Raw genomic sequence first — 11,622 nt, 5'->3', positions numbered from 1 at the left:
TCAGCTGGATCCTCCTTAATCCCTCACTAATCTCATCAGGGATGACAAACTAAATCTGACCTGGCGACAGTGTTATAGCATGTGAAGAGGGAGCTGTTTAAGATGAACTGTTTTAGTAAATAAATAGAGGTCAAAGTGAGGTTGTAAATTAACTTCACCACACCCAAACATCAATTTATGGATCTTTATTGTTGATTTAAAAAAAAAAAAAGTAAGTAAGTTTAACAGTAAATGTATGCATCAACAAGGAATAAATCATGTGCAAGCTGCTAAATCAATCTGTTCAAACAAACGCTGACGATTTCCCCCCCCCAAGCAAATAATAATAAACAGCATTTCTCCATGGACAAATTACAAATGATTACATAAAAAAAGACACCAATGCACAGTTATAAAGCTCTGCTAATTCTAATAACACACAGTGGTAATTACAACAGGTTGCGATATAATATTTAATATGATGTATTAATCCCAAAACATGCAATGCATCTATTAATGGATCTTTATTAACCATGCTCTCTGAAGATTTATCTACAAAGTTCAAACACTGCATGCTGATGTATGCCATTAAAATGATGCTGATCTGTGCTCTTCACATTGTCGCAGTTGTAGATTAGTCGATTTCATAGATGCAGGCTGTAGAAAAAGTGTTAAAGTTGTTTTACAGTGAATATATAAATAAAAAAAATAAAATCATGATCCTTTATTTAAGTAAAAGTAGTAGTAACTTACTATGTTTAATCTCTATGTGCACAGTAACTATAGTTGTCAAATAAAATGTAGTGTAATAAAAAGTCCAATATATACCTCCCTCAAGTACTTTACATAACTGTTTATATTGTATTTTAAATTGAAAACCAGAACATACCTTCTCTGATGTCGTCATAAATATCACACCTATGTAAAATGATAATCAAATCAATAAGTTACTGTCATACAGATCATACTGTGCAGCAGCTGGATGTCATTGCCTACGTGTAGTAAGTTAAAGTACAAAACAAATCACAGTTTGAGACACAATATGCAGGTGGAAGTAATCTGACATATATATCATGATATTGTTATACCCGTCAAAAGGAAGTTGAGGAATGTGGGAATCGACATCATCATAAACATCATCTGTGGGCAGAGAGACAGTAAATGTTTAGTGGTTTGTATGTGTCATTAATGTGCCAGAAGTATATGGAGAAATTCTGTCATGTTTACCTTCATCTGGGTTTGGAGAATCTCTGATGGGAAAAGAGAGAAAGCATTATAAAGATACAATGTGTTGGCTTAAAGCAGACTTGAACACATGCAAAAAAAAAAAGAGTCCAAGAGGCTTTTTTTGCTTGTCTGACCATGATACACTTGTGTACCAATTTTCCTACATGTTGCTCGTACGTGTCTTGGGGGCTGATTCTGGGGCGTGTGACCAAAAGAATACTTCAATTTTCGCTACCACTGAATTTTGTTGCGGCCTCCAAAAATGCAATTTATTTGGTATCAAAATAATAATAATAATAGCCCAAGCAGTTTCAATAGGGCCCTAATAATCTCATTCACCACTAGGTGTCACCCATACATGATCTACATTTGTTAAACAGTAGGAGTGGAGTGGAAAATTACTTCTTTGCTATTTGAAATAGTAACACTTTTTCTGTGTACACTTTAATTTTACACTTGATTCCATCAAAGAAACTGACTTTCAGTTTATAGTTAAACACCTCTATTGTCTCTCATATCACTGTGATGTGATGAGCTTATTTTAACTCAAAACTGTTGCATTGAAAGTTTAAGTAACTTTTTATAGATTAAAAAAGATTCTTGCAACTTTAGTAGCTTTAACTTGTAATTTTATGTGACACTTACTAGTTCAAGTTACGACTGAAGTTACAGAAATATTACTGATTATGGTAAATACGTATTTGTATTTTGTTTTTACAGTTTAACTTAGAAAATGCAGTTAGTCTGACTTAAAATATTCCAGTTTTTCGGTTTCAGCAAGTTAAATTAACTTATATGGTTTTGCAGTGTATCACTAGCATCTACTTTAAATACTCCCACTGTGATTTGTGCAGTAAAAAATGCCCGAATCTGACCCATCCACTCAAAACAAAAAAAGTACAACCTTGTGTGCGGATTATCCACATCATCATAAACATTCTCCTCCTCCTCGGCTGTTTCAAAAACAAGAAAGGAAAAATTAGGACTAAGTAGAGAGCTCATTGTTGTCATATTTAAACAGATTAAATTACACAAAAAGCAGCACAAACAGCTTACCATTCTGCACTATGAGCCCGCTGAAAAAGGAGAGAAACCATCAAATCAGCAAGAGATCATAATATGTGAGATGGAAGAACTTATCTCAGATTTTTTTTTTTTATTCTGTATTTTAGAGGCGTTCTGCACCTGAAACCCTCAGCTGGTGCCCCAAAGCTGTCATAAATGTCTGGCTCTGCATCAGACGGGTGCCTCTCTGGCTCCTCCTCCTCCTCCTTCTCCTCTTTTATATCATCATTGCTTACATGGACGGGCTTCACATAGTCATCTGAAAGGACACAAGCGTCAGCACAGATCACTGTATTATGTGAGCGTTCAGCAGCTACCTGTTGTAAATGTTAATGTCCCAGGATGCCAGTTTTATTTCTGTTGGGGACGTAAAATAACCTTTAATTTTAGATGTTGAGGTATTTCTATTTAACAAATGCAGGTTGTTAAGATGTTTGTGTGTTTTATGTAAAGTTACCATGTTGACCTCTTGACCTTTTTCTGTGTTGTGGCTTTCTTTTTAATTAACTCTGTGAGAGACCCCTTTATATTAACTGACATTTAATAATTTATTGTACACTTAATTTCACCTGATATAAAAATAATATTACTTATAATTAAACCACGTTCAAAATGTAAACTTGTGATAGCTTCCAGCTTTTATAACGCGTCTTAACATTTAAGAGATTTGGTTGAGAAGAATAAAACCCTGATGCTCTTCTTGCCTGTCCCCCGTCCACGTTTTAAAACCTCTTTTTAATGTCTGTTAGCAACGTACAGAAATCCTTCGTTTCCCTGGTCGGCCATTGTCCCTCTGCGTCACTGGTACTGTGGATGACCCCCACCATCTCTCCTTGAGTCAGAGACAACTCTGATTTTCCTCCTTTAAATTCAACAACTGTCTTCTCCTTCTTGATGTGAACATGTCCTTTAATCTAGTTGAGGATAAGGAGATGTCAGTTATGTCTGTTCACATTATTTTTTTTTAATGTGGCCCATATCAGATTCCAGTGTGAACAGGTCACAGGCCTGAAGTGACACGCATGACAAATGTCAGTCTAGAGTGACGTTAAAGTTCTGATATGTCTGTTCACACTGAGGTCAGATTGCAAAGAGTCAGACCTGAATCTGATTTGCACCACATATGAAAGTGGACCACATCAGAATGAAAAAGATGCGTGCTGTTCACACTGAATTGAGTCATGTATGGGCATATTTTTGATCACTTTGGCTTGCAATGTGATTTTTCTGCTTTTACCTTGAACAACTTCTTTGCTTCTTGGATCGTCTTCTCTTTGGTTTTCTGTATTTTCAGTTGTTTTTTCATTTCTTTCTTCTCTTTCTTAGATAGCATTTCTTTCCCTTTCATCTCCTCCGTGTTGATGGCTCCCTTTGGCTCCTGTTTATCACATCAAACTTATATTAAAGGCATAATTTTGGTAGCAAGTACAAACTTTACTCAGCCCAGCACTTACTGCCTGTTTCTCCTCTGTGAGTTTGTTGTGGTTTGTGTCCCCTTTCCCGCTCTTACTTTCTTGATTTTCTTTAGATTTCTCCCTTTTGAGAGATAAAAACCGATATAGTTTATATATACAAAACAATATTAGCTTTATTCCTGCCTGACTCTTACCATCTATCATCAAGGTTCTGGTACATGTCTTTAGTCAAATCTGCCTGTAGAGACAAACGAGATCAAACTGATGAAAACTAGCAGTCAACATGAATACTATTTCCTTACTGCACCTTGGGTTTCTACAGCAATCTAATAATGGCAGGATGAATGAATTACCTCTCTCCTCTTTGAAGGATGTTCTGTGAAGACAATGCAACAAGACATTCAGAAATCTTGCCCCGATTTTATTTGCTTGTGTGACCGATAAAAATAATGGTAGTTTAATTTAGTAAAATTATATAAAATGAGGCACAACCTTCACTGGGGAGTGGTGGTGGGTTCATGATGCCGACATCATCGTAGGGCTCATCTTCATCCATTTGTTGAAGCCTTGATTTTGGTCAGAAAGAGATCAATTCAAACATGTTATGGACAGTCTGGGATAGACTTTGTCTTTGCTGCTGTGCAGTGGTTTCCAACCTTTTTCCCATTTTCTATCATTAAATCAACTGAATTAGTGACATATTGTATGGATATTTCATATTAATGCATACCAATAACAGCACAGATAGTAACTGCAGGAAGTTTGTGGAAAATAAGCAATTTGGATGAATTTTATTGCGGCAGAGATTAGTTTTCCTGATATTTTTTAGAAACTTTTTCTACAATTCTCTCTCTTTATCATGTATAATACATTTTAATAACTCATATATACGTAATAGGCTTCTTTTTGACAAATTAAATGTTTTAAGTGGCCATTATTTTATTACTATTCAAAATGGTGATACATTTTTATTTGTCTAAGATACAGACAGTATGCAGAAGACTAACTTGTATACCATTGGACCAAAGGGCATTGTTGAGATCAGTGAGGATCAGACAAATAGCTTCCTGTGAGTAGCATCAGTGCTGCAACTGTGAATCTTCAGTAGATCAGTTTAATGATTACAACCAAGGCCTTCACATATACAGCCAGTGTATTCCTCCATGTCTCATTATGTTAGCAATAAGTTACCTGTGTTATAATTTGCTACAATACAGCAGTTCTACAATATGAACACTTACGAAGCAGCTGCATGGTTGGATGATTGGCACGGGCGTGGAGTTGGAGGGGTGGGTGGATGAGCAGGACGCGGTGTCATCCCCCTTAGTGCTGTCACATAAAAATCTTTGATTTAACTCAGTCAGCTACAGGCTACATGTTTTAAAAACATTATTGTAGTATTTGAAGAAACAATAAACAGATGTGTGAATTATCATTGTCTTAGAAAAACTGTTTCTCACCATCATTCAAAAACTTTATATTCCTTCTGAACTGATCAACGTCAACACCTGGAGGCCTGTTTGGCTTCTGGGGAGGCTTTCCCAGAGCAGGCACATCAGGAAGGCTCCTTTTGGCTTTACTCTGGCTTCCCCTTGTTCTGCTAGGTTTCGGCCTATCTGGAAGTCTGGGGGACTTAGTGCCTGTGATGCTTTCCACACCATATTCACCATCAGTGAAACTTTGCTCTTTGGTAACATTGCTTTGCTGTGACAGAGACAGTTTGGAGTGCTGGTGCACTCTGGATAAAGAGGACACATTGGATTCCTGGGTTTTTGATTTCATAATGGTTGTAGACTCCAGTCTTCTATTGTTTGTCCATACTGACTTGGTTGAAGTAAGAGAGACGCTGGTGTTGCTGTAGACACTACTATTGGTTTTCACTGTAGATTTCATCGTTACGTTTTTGGATTGAGAATGCACAGAGGATCCAGAGAAGTCCCTGTGTGTCTGTGTTTTAGTAGTTTTGAATGATGACGGTGGCTTTGCATATTGGGAGGCTGGGAGAGTAGCATCGGATCTTTTGTCAAAGACAGGCTGAGTGGTTGTGTTGGCAGAACCTGATAGTTGCTCCTCAAAGGCAGCTATTCTTTGTTGAACAGAGGATACAGCGCACAGCTTTTGTCGGACTGCTAATTTATAGGAAGCATCTGGCAAAGAGCTGCATCTTGTGCTGAACTGAGCCATTAGTCCCCAAGTGTATGACTATTCCTATATAGGAAAATGAAAGAGTTTCTTTAGTCTAGAAAGTCTCTGTCTTCACTTTTTAATGTTGCTGTATATTAGTGAAGCAAACAGTATAAATAATATTACATCCAGGAAGCAAAAAAAATAAAACTATGAGGGAAGATTTAAAGAAGAGCATCAATTTCTTGAAAAAATTAAGAGGAACCACTCACCTGATCTTTGATTCTGGTATGTAAGTGCTGTGTAAGTGAGCGTGTGTGGCCAGAGGCTGCGTTATACAGTTGTGATACCAAAAAAAAAAAGCAATGCTCCACCTATAAAGGAAGTATTGGACTCTGAGAGAACTGAGTGAAAAAAGGCAAGTGCCCTCTGTTCAGTGTGATTCAAAATCTGTAGCCATAAGAAAGACAAAATGTGCACAAGACACATTTTGAAAATGAATAATTCAATAGTTTAATATGACATAAACACTGACAGTTGCTGGGAGTTTGTTTGTGCATGCCTCTTGAAAATATACAAACCTTTGGCACTCAGTGAGAGCAACCGATCATCGTTAAAGATGTACTGTGACAGGAATGTTAAGCTCCAAATATAAAGAATAAAAATTACATAATATAAAATGATAAACTAAATAACTAAAACCCTGTTTCTTGTTTGCAATACAAAATATACATGCATAGAGGTACCATTACTGATTCCATACAGCAATTCTGTCCCAAGAGGAGGAAACTGAACATCAGCACACAAGTAGTTGTTTTACAGCTGTAATTTATTGAGAAATTAAAAAGACAAGATGGCATATAGTGTATATTTGCATATTTGTTTATCTTCTCTCATACATTTCATGTTCTTTTTTGTGCTTTTTGACTATGGAGGGTCCTTATGTCAATCAACACTCATGCCACTTAATGAAACCATGTACGGGCTGTCAACAATGCCCTGATAAACATATTGCACCAAAGGGATAAACTTAAACGCAAGTCTGCAGGTTGGTGGAGTAGCGACAAACATTTACAGTCATGCACTTGAGTTTATAATCCAGAAATAGTTTTTTTTTTTTTTAATCAGTGACATCTTGTGACAAGTTGTTGTGTGTAGGAAGAAACATCAAGGTGTTAAAATTAATTTTGCACCATTGCAAGTTCTTATCTGACAGGAAGGGACTGTGTCATGACAAAGAAATTGTAATTAGCAACTGGGACAACAATATTCATGTTGTTGGTATATTAGGTCATGCCAGAGTCCGGGGTTCAATACAACCTTCTACAATTAATACAAACTCCAAATCTAAGAGTTGAAACCCATGTGCCAGCATCGACATAAAGAAAAATCTTTATTTCAATCTCTACACACAGAGAAGTAAAAAGTTATATATATATATTCAAAGTCCCAACAGTCAAGCTTTCTTCTTTTTAAACTCTTCTCTTAATCGGGACTCTTTCACATCAGCGTGGCTGCAGATATGAGAGCATCAATGTCCTGTATGGCTTTGGATGTCTTTCGAAGAGCGTCAGCGATGCAGTTCTCAGTCACTGCCTCTTGAGTCACCTCTTCTGCAGAACTACCCTCCGGTTCTGCACATCGTCTCTCACTCCTTAGCAGGTGGTTGTTCTCCAGCAGAACTGGGCACAGGATGTTAAAGAGCATGCACCGTCTTCCTCAGCATTATTTATGTACAATGACAGTGCATGTGACCAAATATAACACTCACAGTATATTAATGTATACAGCCGCTTATTGCTGTCATCTTAATGTTAAAGGATACAGTTGAATCTTTTTATCTTCTCCAATTCTGCAGCTACCAGATCTGACCTAAATTGAATATAAAAGGTGGAAAGAAACATTATATACAAGCTGTTAACACATTACTTTCAGTAATAGAATACCAAAGGAGTGACCAAATATAACTCACCGACTTTCTGCTGTCCGCATGACATACATATGCTGCTCAACAGATACAGGATTGGACAGATTTTCTTCAATCTTTGCTGCTTTAGAAAATTGTTGGCCCTGGAAATCAAATCATAAGTTAGAAGCTTGAATACCGTAGACAACAGTTGTGGTAATATTTGCAGGGACTACTTTTTCGACCTCTTGCAAGCAGCTAGGTGTGACAGGGAGCTTCAGTGATTGCTTGGCCTCATTGTAGCACGTGAGGATCCTGTAAAACAGAGATGTGATAGTCAGGGACTGATAAAATAAAGTAGGACTCAGACTGTGATGAAGCAGTGACTTACCTGCTTGCACGACTAACAATAGAGCGTATAGAGTACAGCTGTCCGGGTACATCCGGTGGAAGGTTGTTCAGATGGTAAGTTACCTCTTTCACCTATGAGATAGACACAATAATCATAGGATAATTACATACATATATATATATATATATATATATATAAAAATAATAATAGGAAATTTACCCGCCCTGACAGGAGCTCAGGTTTGTGATGGGTGAAATAAGTGTTGAGGACACCGTTAGACCGGATGACAGATCCATCTCCCGGTGAAACCTCTACAACTGAGACAGCCCCGCTCAGTATCCTAAACAGGAAACACACAGGTAAACACAGTTACACTACAGTACACTAAAGGTTATACATATGTATGTGTATATATATATATATATATATATATATATATATATGGCAGCAAACAATTATTTTCTATGTAAAAATATAGTGAACATCACACTCATTTTGACTGTGTTGCTATCACAGCTTCTCTGTGCTCTGTTCAGAAAGCTGGAAAGGCCATGCATGCATGTTAGTGCATGTGAGTCCCTTTATTTCCAGCTGAGAAACCTTGACTTAAGGATTTATTTTGACCAAGCCAGAATTGGTGACTGTTGGAACAGTGGAAAAACTAACAAAGACAGTTTTTGTGAGTTTTATTTTGTTCCTGTTCTCATTTAATAAAGTTATGATGTTACAATGCTATGTGAGGTAAAATTGCTGTTTTTGTTTATGGAGTCTGGTGGCAAGCGCAATATTATGGCTGCTTCTGGTTAAACAAAAAGGCCTATCTCTGCAGGGATCCTCTCCATAATGTTTATAGACACTCTCAATCTCAGTCTGTCAGTGGCTTTAGTGGATGTGCTTTGACCGGCCCATTTGTTGCCGCTGCCATTACAGCCTGTTTCATGAATATTTTAATATATCAATAGTCAATTAAGGGTTTATTTAGACCAAACCAACTTGTGTAATTGTTGGAAAGACTGTGGAGGAACTAACAAAGACTGTGAGTATTATTTTGTTTAAAGTGTGTTTTATGATTATTTGCCAGGTAAAATTACTGGTTTTATCAATGGAGACTAGTCAGCCATAGTGCCCATTGTTTTTGGACTAAAATGCTGGTGCTCTAGTGCAACATCTAGTGGCAAGTGAATTTCATATATATAACCTTTACAAAGGTTAAGGCAGACAGGAAATGTGTCCTTTTCTTGTGAAATATCAATTTTTTTTTTTTATTTTGAGCATTAAATTTAAACAACCTTTGATGTTTCAATGTCCTTTTTAACCTTGGAAACCTGCAGACCTACCTGTAGGTGACTCCGTGACACCACATCACTTTTACCAGCTCTGTTGGAAGATCTTGGTCTGCATATTCTTTTTTATCCAGGGGGTCTTTAACCTTCCACCTAAAATACACGAGTAAGGAAGCTTAAATCAGTCAATGAACATTGTTAAATTGTGCTCCACATTATTCACTCGAGTCAACTGATCATTCAACCTGTGCCAGTGAGGCGATGGACATGTGAGAAACAGCGCCTGAGGAAGGTGAGACTTTCGTTCTTCAACGGATATGTCTGACACGTTTATTCTCTTGTATGCCTGGGTGAGATCGCTGTCTTCCTCTGCGCTGACATTTTCCGGTTTAGAGAGACGAGCCGTCCAGAGATGGTGAGCCAAGGACAGAGGGTAGCGCCAGAAGGGGGCGACAGCGCAGCAGGAGTGATGCTGGACCACTGCAGTGGATTGGTACATCTCCTCTGGCTGGGAAGGGAAGAGAGAGGAAGTAAAACATTTAATCAAAGCTGTGATATAAGCACAGTAATATTATTAAGAAGCATTACCTTTGACTGAGCAGCGCTGGTAATCCGAGGCGAGCAAGATCTTGATCTAACAGACTCATTCCTTCTGCTTCCTCTCCCCTGATGAACCTCTTTGGTCTCCTCATTGGTGGTCTGACAGATCAGATTGCTGTCAGAGTCTCTGCTGAGCCCCTGCAGGCTGTGGCGCTGATTCAGAGTCCGACTGAGGCTGCACGTGAACTCGACGGAGAATTCTTCACCCGAGGGCGACAGCATCAACACGGCTCGCCCCTCCTCAGACCTGATGAGGGTCTCGCCTCCTGGTCCGAGCTCAGCATCACCAGAAGACCACTCAGGCCACTGCACGTCTGAGTCAACGCTGAAAAAGGGCTGCAGGTGGAAATGCAAAAAAATGATAATAATAATCGTGATATCATTGCCAAAACATAATTAGAAGGACTGATAAGAGGCTGGGAAATATTTTTGGTACCGTCTTGTGGTCAGTGGGGATGAGTTCCTCTGGCAGATATGGTCGACTAGCATATTTATTCCTAAATGCCAACGCAGCCAGCATTAACTCCTGTAAAATGACATCATAAGTTTGAATATGAATGCACTTTGAATGCAGAGGACAACCAAACTGTGTACATTTATCAGAACAAACAACAGTCTTTAGGGAGTGGTGGACTACAGCTAAATACATTTACTCAAGTCCTGTACTTAAAGGAAACATATCCTCCTAAATGTTACACACTGGACCTTTAAGTCCAATTATTAAGTACTTTTACTTCCATTTTTATTTTAGGCTATAATTTGGAGGCAAATATTGTATTTTTTATTCTGCTATATATATTTCATAACTTTAGTTACAAGAGTTATAGTCAGATGCTTTATACAAAACATAATTAACTAACTAATAATGATAGATTGTTATAGATTAAGCAACCCTGCAGTATATAAAGTAGCCCCTTCTTTACCAGCTACATCAGTAATGATGCTTACACATTAATGCATCCCTAATTATAATCAAGTAACAAGATACATTTTTAAATATTTTCTGCATAAAGAATACTTTTACTTTATGCATATTAAGTATATTTTGATGCTGATATAGTTGTAGCCTGTCTTTACAGAGTTTTTAACTGGCTGTGAAACAGTACCGCTTGTGTCCACAGGGGTCGCCAGAATCAACACACACCGGTCCACCACTGACTGTAGGCCCAGTTTGAGCCTTTTTAAAATACACAGGAGGCTCAAAGCGGTCGTAAAGAAACTTCTATATTTAATATTGACACCTTATAAGTGCTGATGGTGAACCTCGTCCTCTGTCGGACTCTCTCCGGGGGCTGCACAGGGTGTCCGGACGGGTGTGCGCGTTTCACCAGCGTGAATTCACAGCCACACGGTGACAGTTGTAACCGGGTTCCGGTTCCGTACCGCACATCCACCGACTCGTCCTCGTACATGATCATCGAACTGACACTAGCGTCGGTTTCCATCGTTAAACTCCGGTAAACGGGAGCTTCCCGCGGATGACACTCAAAAACACGGCGACGCGTCATCCGGTGGGGGACGTTTGTTATTGGCGCGCTCAGCGAGAGGGAGCGAGCCGGACCGGAAGTTCAATTATTAGTTTTAACAACATTTTAAAATTATTATTATTATTGTGATTATTATTATTAAACTATTATTATTGTGATTATTATTAAAATATTATTATTTTGC

At 38.1% G+C, this 11,622-nt stretch overlaps 2 protein-coding genes across 3 annotated transcripts in view; both read right to left on the bottom strand.

Annotated features, from left to right (window-relative positions):
• Positions 1 to 124: 124 nt before the first annotated feature.
• Positions 125 to 6,209, bottom strand: LOC127375852 (FYN-binding protein 1-like). The gene is made up of 16 exons (XM_051422186.1): positions 6,083 to 6,209; positions 5,147 to 5,894; positions 4,928 to 5,015; positions 4,179 to 4,252; positions 4,040 to 4,062; positions 3,881 to 3,924; positions 3,726 to 3,807; positions 3,509 to 3,649; positions 3,029 to 3,185; positions 2,392 to 2,530; positions 2,263 to 2,282; positions 2,111 to 2,159; positions 1,207 to 1,229; positions 1,068 to 1,119; positions 869 to 897; positions 125 to 636 (listed from the first exon to the last, which is right to left on the bottom strand). The coding sequence occupies exons 2-16, from the start codon at positions 5,868 to 5,870 to the stop codon at positions 614 to 616; spliced, it is 1,668 nt and encodes a 555-aa protein (XP_051278146.1). The 5' UTR covers positions 5,871 to 5,894; positions 6,083 to 6,209; the 3' UTR covers positions 125 to 613.
• Positions 6,210 to 6,621: 412 nt separating this feature from the next.
• The window catches only part of cunh5orf34 (chromosome unknown C5orf34 homolog), an 11,980-nt gene continuing 6,979 nt past the window's right edge, over positions 6,622 to 11,622 (bottom strand). Inside the window, exons 1-11 of one of the 2 annotated variants that reach the window (XM_051422700.1) lie at positions 11,193 to 11,489; positions 10,388 to 10,477; positions 9,940 to 10,287; positions 9,597 to 9,859; positions 9,406 to 9,504; positions 8,288 to 8,408; positions 8,108 to 8,199; positions 7,962 to 8,031; positions 7,783 to 7,880; positions 7,636 to 7,682; positions 6,622 to 7,492 (exon numbers count right to left, since the gene is read on the bottom strand). In XM_051422700.1, the coding sequence (XP_051278660.1) occupies positions 7,311 to 7,492; positions 7,636 to 7,682; positions 7,783 to 7,880; positions 7,962 to 8,031; positions 8,108 to 8,199; positions 8,288 to 8,408; positions 9,406 to 9,504; positions 9,597 to 9,859; positions 9,940 to 10,287; positions 10,388 to 10,477; positions 11,193 to 11,459 (1,677 nt within the window). In that variant the 5' untranslated portion in view covers positions 11,460 to 11,489 and the 3' untranslated portion in view covers positions 6,622 to 7,310. Of the gene's footprint in view, positions 7,493 to 7,635; positions 7,683 to 7,782; positions 7,881 to 7,961; positions 8,032 to 8,107; positions 8,200 to 8,287; positions 8,409 to 9,405; positions 9,505 to 9,596; positions 9,860 to 9,939; positions 10,288 to 10,387; positions 10,478 to 11,192; positions 11,490 to 11,622 lie in introns of those variants that run through there. The other variant, XM_051422701.1, reaches the window with a different exon arrangement.

Source organism: Dicentrarchus labrax, unplaced genomic scaffold (assembly GCF_905237075.1).
Source record: "Dicentrarchus labrax unplaced genomic scaffold, dlabrax2021, whole genome shotgun sequence".
NCBI lineage: Eukaryota > Metazoa > Chordata > Actinopteri > Moronidae > Dicentrarchus > Dicentrarchus labrax.
Note: the sequence above shows the minus strand (reverse complement) of the source record. Positions and strands in the feature narration are given on the sequence as shown.